This window comes from Diadema antillarum, unplaced genomic scaffold (assembly GCF_040938485.1).
Source record: "Diadema antillarum isolate AM-2024a unplaced genomic scaffold, OU_Dant_1.0 scf00000212, whole genome shotgun sequence".
Classification (NCBI taxonomy): Eukaryota; Metazoa; Echinodermata; class Echinoidea; order Diadematoida; family Diadematidae; genus Diadema; species Diadema antillarum.
This window is the reverse complement of record NW_027271101.1, coordinates 64,862-77,134: the sequence shown is the minus strand read 5'-3', so window position 1 is coordinate 77,134 and position 12,273 is coordinate 64,862. Positions and strand designations below refer to the sequence as shown.

Below are 12,273 nucleotides of genomic sequence, written 5' to 3'. Positions count from 1 at the left end.
TTCGACATCCTGCTTGAACCTTTTGATAGCATTCATGGCTCATATGTTTTGCGTCTCAATCCTTTTTAAAAGTTGAATTGTCTCATTTTTTTTTTTTTTGCAATTCAATTTTCTTCAAGTTTACAGTGCACATGTGTTGTCTGAATGTGATTATCATAATTATGATATATTGTAATATCGCTGAGATACAATGTACTGTAAGACAAAAGTATTTTCACGGCACAAAAATTCAAGAGACACCTGCTTTGTGTATATGAATAGGAGTACTTCACACTAAACACGATAGTCACATGATCAGGACTGCCTTGGTCATTACTGCATAGTCCATTACTGGATGCCCTGTATCCAGCAGACCCACCGACAATCAAAGGGCGCTGGCCAATGTTTTAATGATATGTTCCTCTACACCGCGATGTTCACCAATCTGTCGCTTGTCGGTTTCGCTGCTTTTCCAAACAACAACAACAACAACAACAACTTGCGATAATAGAAGAATTAAAAACACCAACTCGGCTACTGGAATGTATTGAAATTACTTCCCGGTCTCTGAGTTGGCCAGCGACTATAGGAGGATTTGATAGGAGAGCGGGACACCACAACAAAAGGGGAGACCACTTGAAGTGTGACAAGAAAAACCACTTCCTGCTCCTGGACTAAAGATAGACTGTTTTTGCGTCTTCCTCGGTAAAACTTCTCGCTGGCTTGTCGTCTGCAGTCACTTTCCACACAATGTTGCCTCTGCTGATAAAAGGAATCAAAGGGAAATCAAAGGGAAACATCATTTTTATGCTCCTGAGGCTGACTGACGCTACATTGCCCTGTTTCCTTATTGTAAAACTTGATGCAGTTCTTTTTGTATCATTTGGATCTGGAAATAAAGGAAATCAAAACAATACTGGTATAGTGTGACTCCCGCTTTAGCCAGAAGCTAGATTGGTGCCCCTGGTGTCTGAAATAGTTAGAATATACGTTAGGATGTATGGCAGATGGAAACAAGTACTCTTCTGGGGAGAGAAAATGGTACCCATGCAATATATAAATCAAATAAAACTGTTTTAGGGCATATGTCCACTTGGAAGTCTTCTGCAATATACATATGTGTATTCACATAGTATGTTCAAATTTTGCTCTAATGTGCTATTACAGAAGACTACCTAAGTAGGAAAATCTGGGTTAAGAACAAAATGAACTTCAGAGCAAAGATTTAATAGTTCTATCACAGATTAACCCCCCCCCCCTTTCCCTAAAAAAGAAAAACACAACAACAACAACAACAACAACAGTAACCAAGCATTAAACCAGAACATATTCATGACAGTCAAGTCTAGATTTCCCAGTGCATACCTGTATCTTTACACTTATCTGCTTGCTATCAAATTTTGTCGGGAGAAATTTTAACAATTTGTTGTGAAAGTTTTGTACTATACCTGGGATGTAGCAAGCATCACCTTCTTTCTGCTCAGCTCTTTATCAATGTTTGCCTAGTATATTATACACTTTTGAAATTGCAAAAAGGTCTGCCGTTACACTTATTGTTCAGCATTTAGTGAACTAGCCATTATTTAATAAATATTAACTTTTGATAGATTCTGATTTTGTGTTATACTACTGCTTACCCTGATTCACAGAGATTTGTTAAACACACACACACACACACACACACACACACACTCACGCGCATAAAAAAAAGTGTGGAGACATCTTTATGGGAATTCTACCCCCTTTTCATAGTCATGATTATACCCCTGCCAAACGAAGTTTGAAGGGGGTATATAGTTTTTGTCAAGAATGACAAAAATGCACCGTCTTCTTTAGTTCTAGATAAATTGCTTGATTTCAGGTTTTTTGATTATGGAAGTGAAGTCTGGTCATTTATACAGAATCTCAAAATAGAATAAAGAAACGTTAAAGATGGGCCATCCCTTTTGCATTCCTTCCCAAATAGCACAGAACATGATATATTCCACCAGAATGACAAGACGATTGTAAAGCTATAACATTTCTGTGATATTTGAACGTTGTTAGCCGTTAAAATTCAAATAAATCACCAAATGCTCACCGTAACATATTCTGTGTACGAGGCACAGCTGCATATACTAATTCTCCTGTGGTTTTGATATGATACTTATACTTCGAACAAAAGATATACATGTTAAAGCTGTCAGAAAGGAAGAATTCACTAGCTTCTTTTACTTTGTTATCTATGGCAAATAACAACACACCATTTACATGAACTACATAAGTGCTTCACACAGGTCTGTAAAACTAGACTAGTAGTTTAGATTTGTAATTTTTTCGTACTACGAAAAAATCTTAACGGTCAATTTAACTCAACAAATAAAGACCCTCTTGAGTTCAAAATTTACAGGAGGTTTCTAAATAGTGTTTTTTTCAATACCTACCTAAGTGTTCTCAGAAATTTTTCAAAAAAAAAAGGGATGGTATGTCTTTAAAATTGGCCAGTGCAAATCTTAATTAGTTATGATACTCACTGTCATGTATGCTAGTTTTAATAAGATGAAGATACATCTAGTACTAAATCTCTAAATTCTTTCTCATTTTTTTCTTCAAGTTTGGACACGTGTGACACTTGTTCTGAAGATTAGATATATTGGGTTGACCCTGACCTGTGGATTTAGCCTTTTCAGAAGGGCAAAAATTGAAGGAGTAACAACCTAAATTTGGGCAGTTTCCTGTGAATAACCTCACCGAAAGTAAGTCAGTGTTGGGGACTTTATTGCATGTATAGTGTAACAAGTGCATATTCTTTTGGTATGCCATTCCAGTAGCTAAATTTGTGCGGTTGACTCATGAAAATAAAAAGTTATGACAAAAATGCCTCATAAAGATTAAACAGATTCATGCATCAACTACACTATGTACTTCCTTTTGCTTTGCTTTTCAAGTGCACAGCCAGTAATCATTGTTGGGCAGCATCTACAAATTCAAGCTGTTTTGTTAGCATGGTGCTGTATGGAAAACAAGTGAAAGTACCATGCTTTTTGGGACAGACACAGTTTACACGCTCGGGATGGCAAGTTGTGGTTTAACTTGGCTATTTGGCATGTATGGCTTGTAACACCCTGTTACTAAGCATACCCTAGAAGAAGTTTGAAATTTTGTCACTGTAATTCATGTGGCATGGGTACATCAGAGCAGATGAAGAAAATACTGTATAGGCACTAGTAGATGAAATGGAAATCACATAAATATTTACAAGCAGAACACACGTAAACAAATATTGGTGTTTGTTTGTTTTGTTTTGTGTGTGTGTGTGTTTGTGAGTTGTTTACCGCAGGTGAAATCATTGTACAGAGATGGTATCTATCGCTTGGTGTACCAATCTGGTGCACCCATCCCCCATCCTTTGTTACCCTTATTATGCGATGTATTGTAGTGTGAGTAATATGGTAGTCACAGGTCAGTGAATAATCACAGCAAGGTTTGCTCCAGTACACAAGAAGATTGACTCTTCACAAAAAATTTCCACTATTGATGAAATTTGCATGGCATACACCATCGGTCTTGTATGGTGTGATTCTGACCAAAAAAAAAAGTAATAATTTTGTTTTGGTTAGAAATGCTTGAAAGTTGTAGACAGCATTGAAGTGATTCTTTGAGGCAAGTCGTGATGATAGAATCAAAGAAAAAAAGAAATGGATCTAATTCTTGTGTACTTTAGCTCAGTTTCAGCTTTGTGTACTCGTGTATAATGGATGCTATATGGTTGTATGACACAAGAGGCATATCAGACTGTGTTGTTTTACCTAACTGAAAGGTGCATTGAGCATTCAAAGAAATTAACAGGAAGTTCCATAGATACTTTCATTTCAGTTGAGATCAAAACAATGATATGAATGCATGCAACTCCTCACAGATACATTGTAATAATATTAGATGAAATCTGTTTGCAGTAGGGAAGGCCAGTTCAAGTATAAAGTGCAAGAATGATCATACAAGAGACATCAAGGGAAGTACATGGAGGAATTTCTTGAGGTATAAAGAAATTTGAACAAATAGTCACAATCATATTTGTTTGCAAGCATCAGAATATGTCATCGTTACAAGTTTATCTATGAGGATTTTAAATATTAGAATTTGTTTCTTCATGAGTATTTGCCCATCTCTTCTCTTGCAAAAAGACTTGGTAATGATGACAGTAATCATGTCATAGTTTCCTCGAGGGTGAAAGAAATGTTGAATTGTTTGTGTCCTAATGCATAGGTGTGTCTTGTACTGTACATAATAATTCACCTGTCTTCTGTTTACCAAAGAGGAATTCAACCTATGCCAGGCTGTTTCTCATCTGCTTGCTCTGATTCCTTGTACAGCTACTACCCCACCTATGTCAGACTAATGACAGGTCCAATATCAGGGCAGTGCATTTTTTTTGCCTAAAGCACACGCCTTGCTCAAACTTGCCCAATATGATGTACATGCATACAGTATCTGAAGTAACTGCAGATGCTTACAAATTCATTGAATGTTACTCTGAAAGTGTACAATGGATTAATTGTTCTTAAAGCAGGTAAGAAAAATTTGTGCATATTAAACAAGGCCAGAAAAGTTGTAGTCATCTCTGACAAGCATCCACAACTCGACAAATTCTCTGACGCCTTTGTTACTATGGTTCTCATCCTTATGCTCTCAAACAACAATGCATGTTCTTCATTTCTATTCCCACACATACTTTTGGGGTCTGTTAGAAAAAAATAGAAAGAAAAATATATGATATATATATGTTCTGCGGTCCCTGATAGCTACCAATGCATAGAATCAAGAAATATATAAAAAGTGAAAGTGACATTAAGATCAATGTTTCTAACTTTTTAGAAACTTCACACTATTTCCTGCCTCTGCTAGTAAAGAATGACTGTCTTAAGATAGCAAGCATAAATGTATGTTAAAATTCATGAGTGCGTGGCTCTATGGTCAGATTATTGAAGGCCCCTGGGAAGTTACAGGTATACTGCTTCAGATATGCTCCTCTAGTATTATTATACTGTAAAACATGATATATTCGCGGCATGAATTTTTCGCGAATTGGAGCTGACGGCCTTTTTGGGGGGCATGAAATTTTCACGGACTGCCACTGGCATTCAATGCACATAGTGTAGACAAGAACTTTCGCGTGCATTTTAATTTCGCGAATCTTGGCGCTCGCAAAATTTGCGAAATTAAAATGCACGCAAACATTCCTTGTTTTGCAGCAGTTGAGCTGCACTTTTTTTTTTGGGGGGGGGGGGGTAACTCTCTGTTCCTGTTAGACCCTAGTAATTGCTTGATTGGACTATCATGCTGGAGTGTGTTTTCCACTGACCAATATACATGAATGTGAAGTAGCGTAGCTACAGTATGCCCCGATTCTGCAGGAATCTTCCTGAAAACTTAGATAGCGAGTTTTAGATCTGTGACGTGCACGCTATTATCAGGGAGGTGTTACAGAATTGGAGTGGCAACTCTTTGTAATTCATGCAAGCACATGTTTGGGTTCAAGGCGTTACAATGGGATGTCTAGCATTCCACTACACTTTTAAGTCATGCTCAGCACTGCTGTAGCTGCAAGACGAAGTTCGGAGACGAAGAACACATTTCACCTTTCGTTGAATTGCAAGCTTTATTTCACCGTGAAACTTTGAATGAAATACTCGAATTGATTTAGAATAGTTTAGGAAAGAATTCAATATTATAAACATGTATTTCTAGTTTCTTCGTAATGCACAAATCGAAATGAAATGAAAATTGGGCCCTCTTAAAAACTTAATATTTTTCTATAATGCGCACATTTCCGCATGTTAGTTTTCTATCTTTTAATCTGGGATATTTTGATCTTTCAAATAAAGTACTCCACTAAAGTGTGTTCCAGCATGCTTTTAAACTATTTGCTGTTAAAATTGTCAGTTTTACACTGCATTTTGATTCGCTGCTCCAATTCAAGGTACACAAATTCATTGTTGCCATCACATTGAAAGAGAGAGCGAATTGCAGTAGAGCAAGTATTTCTAGATGCGAGAGCATTAGTCCCGATTATTGATGCTCTCTTTTGTCAAAGCACATGGGTAACACCTGTAGTTGAACACATACAATTGTAACTTCTCGGTGGTGCCGCGCATGACTTCAAAGGAGAGCAGTAGTTGTCTCTCCTTCTCTAGCACCTCCCTGCTATTATAAAGACTAGGCAGCCTCCTGGGTTAGACAATGGAAACAGGTGTCTCGTGCATGTGTAGAACACCATTTTTTGCCTAATTAGCATTCGTGTCGCAGATCTTAAGCTCGCCAATATTTTTTCTTGTACTGACAGTAGCATGTCTTGGGTCCCCTTCTTCCAAGTTAAGCATGTGGATGCTCTTTTAGTATGATTCATCGGATAAAACACAGTGGATTTAACTTGGAGGAAAGGGATTCCTGACATGCTCGACAAGGATCCCTATTTCTCTGTGACCACTGAAGCAAATTGGATGCGGTTTTCTGTAACAATTCAGTTATAAGACATAGTTCCATACCCTGAAATTACATTTTGATTGATTCACTATTTTTAAAGTTATTTTTGCAGTAAGTTCGGTTGTAATTTTTTTTAAGGACATTTAGTAGATGCATTTGAAATGACAGTCTCTTTCTGAGCACTCTATAGAGCTATCCTAATTTTGACTTTGTAAGTAATTCCTGGCAGCCCTGAGACATGCAACACATTATTTGTGTGATAGTCCATCCTTTTTTTTTTTTTTTTGCAGGAGATTTGTGGTATTCTAACCTCAGTGCAATATTCTTCATGTATTTGTCTAATTTGTTGTATACTTTATGTAGTTTTCAATTTTTTACAATGAAAGTTGACATGAAATCAAGACAGTATGTTACATCCATCTACAAAAATGTGTTTTAAAGTACTTATTATTATTATTATTTTTTTTTTTTTTTTTCTCCCTATTCCCTTCTCTTTTCTGTCAGGTTTAGGATTACCCACCGAGTAGTGTCGTCCAAACCAAGCAGGGAGGACGGGGAGCAAAGTCCGGTGAGGGTAGAGGCAGAGGGAGGCCACCATGCCGTACCTGGACGTTCAGGGCAGGACCTGCGGCTTCATGAACTTTGAGCAGGATGAGGAGAGTGGACGCTTCTTCCGCCGCTACTTTGTCATCTCGCCGGAGGACGGGGCCATACTGTGCTACATGGACAACCCCATGGTAAGGGAGACGGGAGGAAATGCGGATGTTTTGGGGGTAGAAGGTCATATGGGATAGGAAGGGGTGGTGGTGGTGGGGGGGGGGGGGGAGATGCTACTCAAGTTTTTTTTTTGGAAGGAAAATTAGGGAGATGGTCCATGTATTACAGGGAATCTATCATAGATCTGAGGAGGAAAGTCTGTGAGCTGCATTAATACAAATAGTCTGTGGTCACGCGTGGGATGGTACAACTGTACGAGATTTCGCGTGAGGTGGAAGATAGAGGCGCTCTATTCAATGAGGCAAAGCTGAGTTGAATAGTTCATCTCATCTTTTCAGAGTATGAAATCTTGTTCCATTGCACAAGTAAAGACAATTCATTATCTGTTTTGAACAACACCGCTGACATCAAGGGATATGTGGTCCACACAGATTCTTGAATTGAGTTCAGAAATGCTAACCATTTTTGTATGAAAGGCAAATGAATAGCACAGTCACAATCAGTCACACAAGAAACAGATCGGTTGAAGTTGCTGACATTAGAATGAGTGACTGAATGCGTGCCTGTAACTTTTGAGTGCGCGAGGCAAATGTTTGTTTATTGTGATATCAGAGCCATGCAGTGGAACAAAAACTATGAGTTGATCATGAGTTTAATACGTTAACCAGTGGACATTGGTGGCATCAGCCTTGTGCTATCCATTTTCGCTCAAACAATATTGCAGGGCTGACAGCAACAGCGTGAAGTGGTACTTTTAACTGCATGTCATTTGATAAGCAATTGACCAATTGGATAGCAACATTCTTTATAAGTATTGTATAATAATGCAAAAGGTTAACTTGCTCTCATTGTTGGCAATGACTGTGACCTCTATGGAAGCACTTCAACTGTCCTTGAGCTCCATTGGACAGGAAGGCAATGACTTGTGCTTAGCACATCTCAACTCATTGCTCTTGGCATAGGAGAATTGCGGCGAGGAGAGCAAGAGATATAAAGACTTATACAACTTATAAAGACTTATACGACTTATACAAAAAGAAAGAAACATAGAAAGATGGGGAAAAAATTGTGGTCAGCTACAATACCCTGTAATTATGTAGAAGTTGTGATTACAACTCTGACTGGGCAACATGATGTGAAAACAAAATTTGGCCAATGGGTTTGGTTGATGAATACTGCATTCTTTTGATGTTCTACCTCTGTGAAAGAACCCAGTGAATGGGGAGAGTTCTACTTTGTGTATGTGTTTGTGTGTGTGTTTATTGAGTAAGGGCGCAGCCCCACCTTTTGTGCACTAACTGAGCGCTGCATTCCGGGGAGCAGGGGGCAGCCCCACCCTTTGTGCGATACCTGATGGAGTGGTTCCGCCCTCTCTGCTGGGGCAGCCCCAGCCATTGTGTCAGTGTGTGAGCAGACAGTTGGGGCTGCCCCTACAATATTTTGTTCGAACTTCTGATGAACTACGTGTATTTACATATATTTCTTATTCTAGAGGGAACTCTTAAAGGGGTATCAAAGATTCATGCACAGATTGAGTTCATACAGTTGTCAGCAGTGGATGACATGACCTTCTCCAGAATCTCAATTCTGTTTTTTTTTTTTCCAGACTGAAAATTTCTCTTACAGTATGAAAATGGGATTTGGATAATTCGCCACAGAGCTAAACTCTTGCTTTTACTTCATTTTTATCTCATACAGTTTGAATTTCTATCATGAAAAAAGGGGTTCCATGACATTTGCTCCTGCGACAATTTGCTGCCATGAAATATCTGCACATTAAGCCAAACATAAATTCTACCAATAAACATAATCATAACCCTAATCGTAATCCTCAAATCAAACTAAACTGAAAAAAACCTATCAAAACTCTAACATTAACCCTAAGTCCTTACAGAAAATAAAACTGGAGCAATTGTTGCAGGAGCAAATGTCGTGTCACCGAAATAAGCAGGTTTCTATTCTGTCACAACATATCCTTTCTGTCACAACATATCCTAACTCTTCTACCAGCAACTTTACATTGTACAAACTTTTACTGAGAGGGAGAGCTTAGATTTCCAATGTAGATTTTAGATTTATGCCCAGATTGCTATTAAATGCTCTACCAGGTACATAACCTGTAGATTGTGCATTGGAAAGCAGATCCATGCTACGATGCAGGCTGGGACAAGTGTCAAATTTAATTCTTCTGACTTATAGGAGCCCTACACTCCATGTTTAAGTGTAAATGCAGACAAACAACATCAACAAATGGAACTACCAGGTTGATCAAAATTTGATTGGAAAAAAAGGAATATGTTATTTTTCTGTCTGGTTTCACAATGTGGCACTGCAATTTGGTGCGATCTTCCATAAACACATACTTGGTTTGAATGAGGCAGTGATATCACTGCTTCACAAATATGCCTCAAAATTGCACAGAAATTTTCACAAAACTTCCTTTGAAAATAACAGAAAGGGAATTTATTTGAATTCCTTTACTTTCAAACCAATAGGAAAGATTTGAAGCAATCACATTATTACATCATCTGATTTGCATATTATTTGATGAGTAATACCACTGATTCACACACAAAAAAAAAAAACATGTGATGAGCTGAAACATTCCAGCACATTTTCATTTTGTTTTGTCCAAGTGTTGTAAAACTTTCATGTTCAGTCAGTTTGTCAAATACAAGCCAAGTTGTACATGGAGTGAAATTTGCCTTGAAATACCAGATTGTTTGGGGGGGGGGGGGGATGGGGATGGGTGTGAATTTTTGTCAGTATACCTGCATGATGCTCATCACTCAACGAGGGAAAGAGAAGGCTGCATCGTACCAGTTTGGCAAGGTATGGGCAGCTAGCCTATGACTCATGCTCACATGGAATGGGTGTGGCATAACATGGAGTCACATTAAAGGTACCCTCTGAAGTGACAAAAGCTTGTTGTAGCTTGGCCTCCACATTTCAATGGAGTAATACGCGGGAGAAGGACGCTTGAAATGGGGGTCTATTGACACCTGCCAAAATTTGGCTAAACTTTCTGATTTTTACATCTCGTTAAAAAACTCTTAACTCCTTGAACCTAATTCATACATGTTTAAACTTTGACATGAATTGTACTCTTCCCATTGACGTGGGTCTGTTCATGTCGGACCCTTTGTTCTCAAGATATTCATCATTACGTTTAGAAGCTGTCATGCTTTTCGACATTTCAGTGTGTAAAGAAGACATCAAGAGACAAATGCATGAATTTACTTCAGACTGTTCATGCTCAGTTTATTATGATGGACATGTTGTAAGGGAGAAACCAAGAAATACATTATGAAATTATGAAAAATCTGCATTTGCCTTCCATGCTAAATTCTTTCATGTTTGTGCACTCACAGCATCAAATACCAGCAATTTGCGTTGTGGTCTTCAAAAACATCTGTTGACAGGTAAAGCAGGTTTTAGCATCATCGACAACCATGATATCTAAGATCTGACAATTGTACCTAATAATATAGAGCTCAATGGCAGTTTTTTAACTAAGGAGTATGGACGATAAGGGAGGACAGTGTACATGTACATGTATGTCAATGTCTGCAACAGATGGGTCTAGATGATGAGGTTGGTGATGTTTGTCACTGTTAACAAAATTACTTATACCTCCGGAATTGTCTTTGATATGTATATCCTGTGAAAAAAAAAACCCAAACAAACAAATCTAATGATGCAGTAGGCACGGATTCCATCCAGAAATATTTCAGATAGTATGAACAGATTGAATTTGTTATCGTAAAGGACAGTGATATCTAGTTGATCTAGTGCTTGCTGTAAAAAAAAAAAAAAAAAAAAAGAATGCTTCCTGATGCATTGAGAGGAGGATTCATTCACTTTGGCTAACAACACCTTTAAATTGCAGTCCTTAGCCAAGTGGGTACTTGAGCATGATCTAAGAATAGCCCCACATTCATGTAATGTTTATTTTATAATGCGTACTTGTGCTATTGTAACCTTATGCTTGTCCCGATCTCTCTGATTAACCTGATAGCATTGAGTTGAAACTACAAACATCATGGTTAGACAATGTAAATGTGTCAGCCTTTAAATAGATAGACATGGTATGGTTGTGGTTTTTTTTATTGTCACTGACACAAATTCAGTCTTCAAATTTATTTATAAGTCCATTCCATCAAAAAAAATTCTGATCACCAGTAGACTTCCACTATATATGGACCAGCTAACACAGATTCCACCTCTCCCATTTTCAGCAGGAGATCTCTCAATTTGCGTCCATGCATTTTCTGAAAAACTCTCCCGCTCTCCCACTTGAGCTCAAATTTTTCCCACTCTTGCTGTGTGTCTCGCGCTGATGATGTATTTTTTCCTAGTTTTAGCTAGATTTAGTTTTATGCTGCCAACCTTTAGTTTTGTCATTATTTATGTACAAAAAATATGGCTAAGATAGCACCCTCAGAAAGCATCTGTGACCCTACAGCTTTCAGGCCCCTTAAATGGGCCCTTAACTCCCTGCAAGGGACGTCACACTTCATCCTTGTGATTTGCGGCAAAATGTGCACATAATAATTTATGCACATGTTTACGTGATCATAGAGTGACTAGTTTGCTAGGGGGTCCAGGCGGGGAAATCTTCTGTTTAATTGATGTTTTGTGGTGGAGTATCTGCAGATAACCATCATTTTTTTTTTTTAATGGTAATCCAAGGTTATTACCTCCACCAAGGAAGGAGGTCATCTTTTCATCAGCATTTGTTTGTTTATCTGTGTGCAAAATAAGTCAAAAAGTTGTGAACCGATTTGAATGAAACTTGCAGGAAAAGTTGATGACACAAAGAACAGATGATTACAGTTTGGTCGAGATCTGGGAATTTTTATGAATTTTTGAAGTTTTTTTGATCTTTTGGCAGATAGGGTTGATGAACTTGTGAGTTCAAGCTGCACGTATTTGAGGTTTGCGTACGCCATGTGCACACATAAAGTGCGTGCATTACATGGGCAAGGCGCCACGCAGCTGGAAGCTGATGACGTAAACAAAAAGCTTTTATATTGAGAAATTGGGAAATTTTCAGCGTGCATGTACAATAGGTGGAAATGAGCTGCTTGGCGGAGGTCTGCACTCTCCGAGTGC

At 38.2% G+C, this 12,273-nt stretch overlaps 1 protein-coding gene across 1 annotated transcript in view; it reads left to right on the top strand.

The window, feature by feature from the left end:
• Positions 1-12,273, top strand: part of LOC139724381 (pleckstrin homology domain-containing family A member 1-like) — an 82,112-nt gene that overhangs the window by 8,686 nt on the left and 61,153 nt on the right. Inside the window, exon 2 of the mRNA XM_071635527.1 lies at positions 6,946-7,178. Within this exon, the coding sequence (XP_071491628.1) occupies positions 7,038-7,178 (141 nt within the window). The 5' untranslated portion in view covers positions 6,946-7,037. The remainder of the gene's footprint in view (positions 1-6,945; positions 7,179-12,273) is intronic.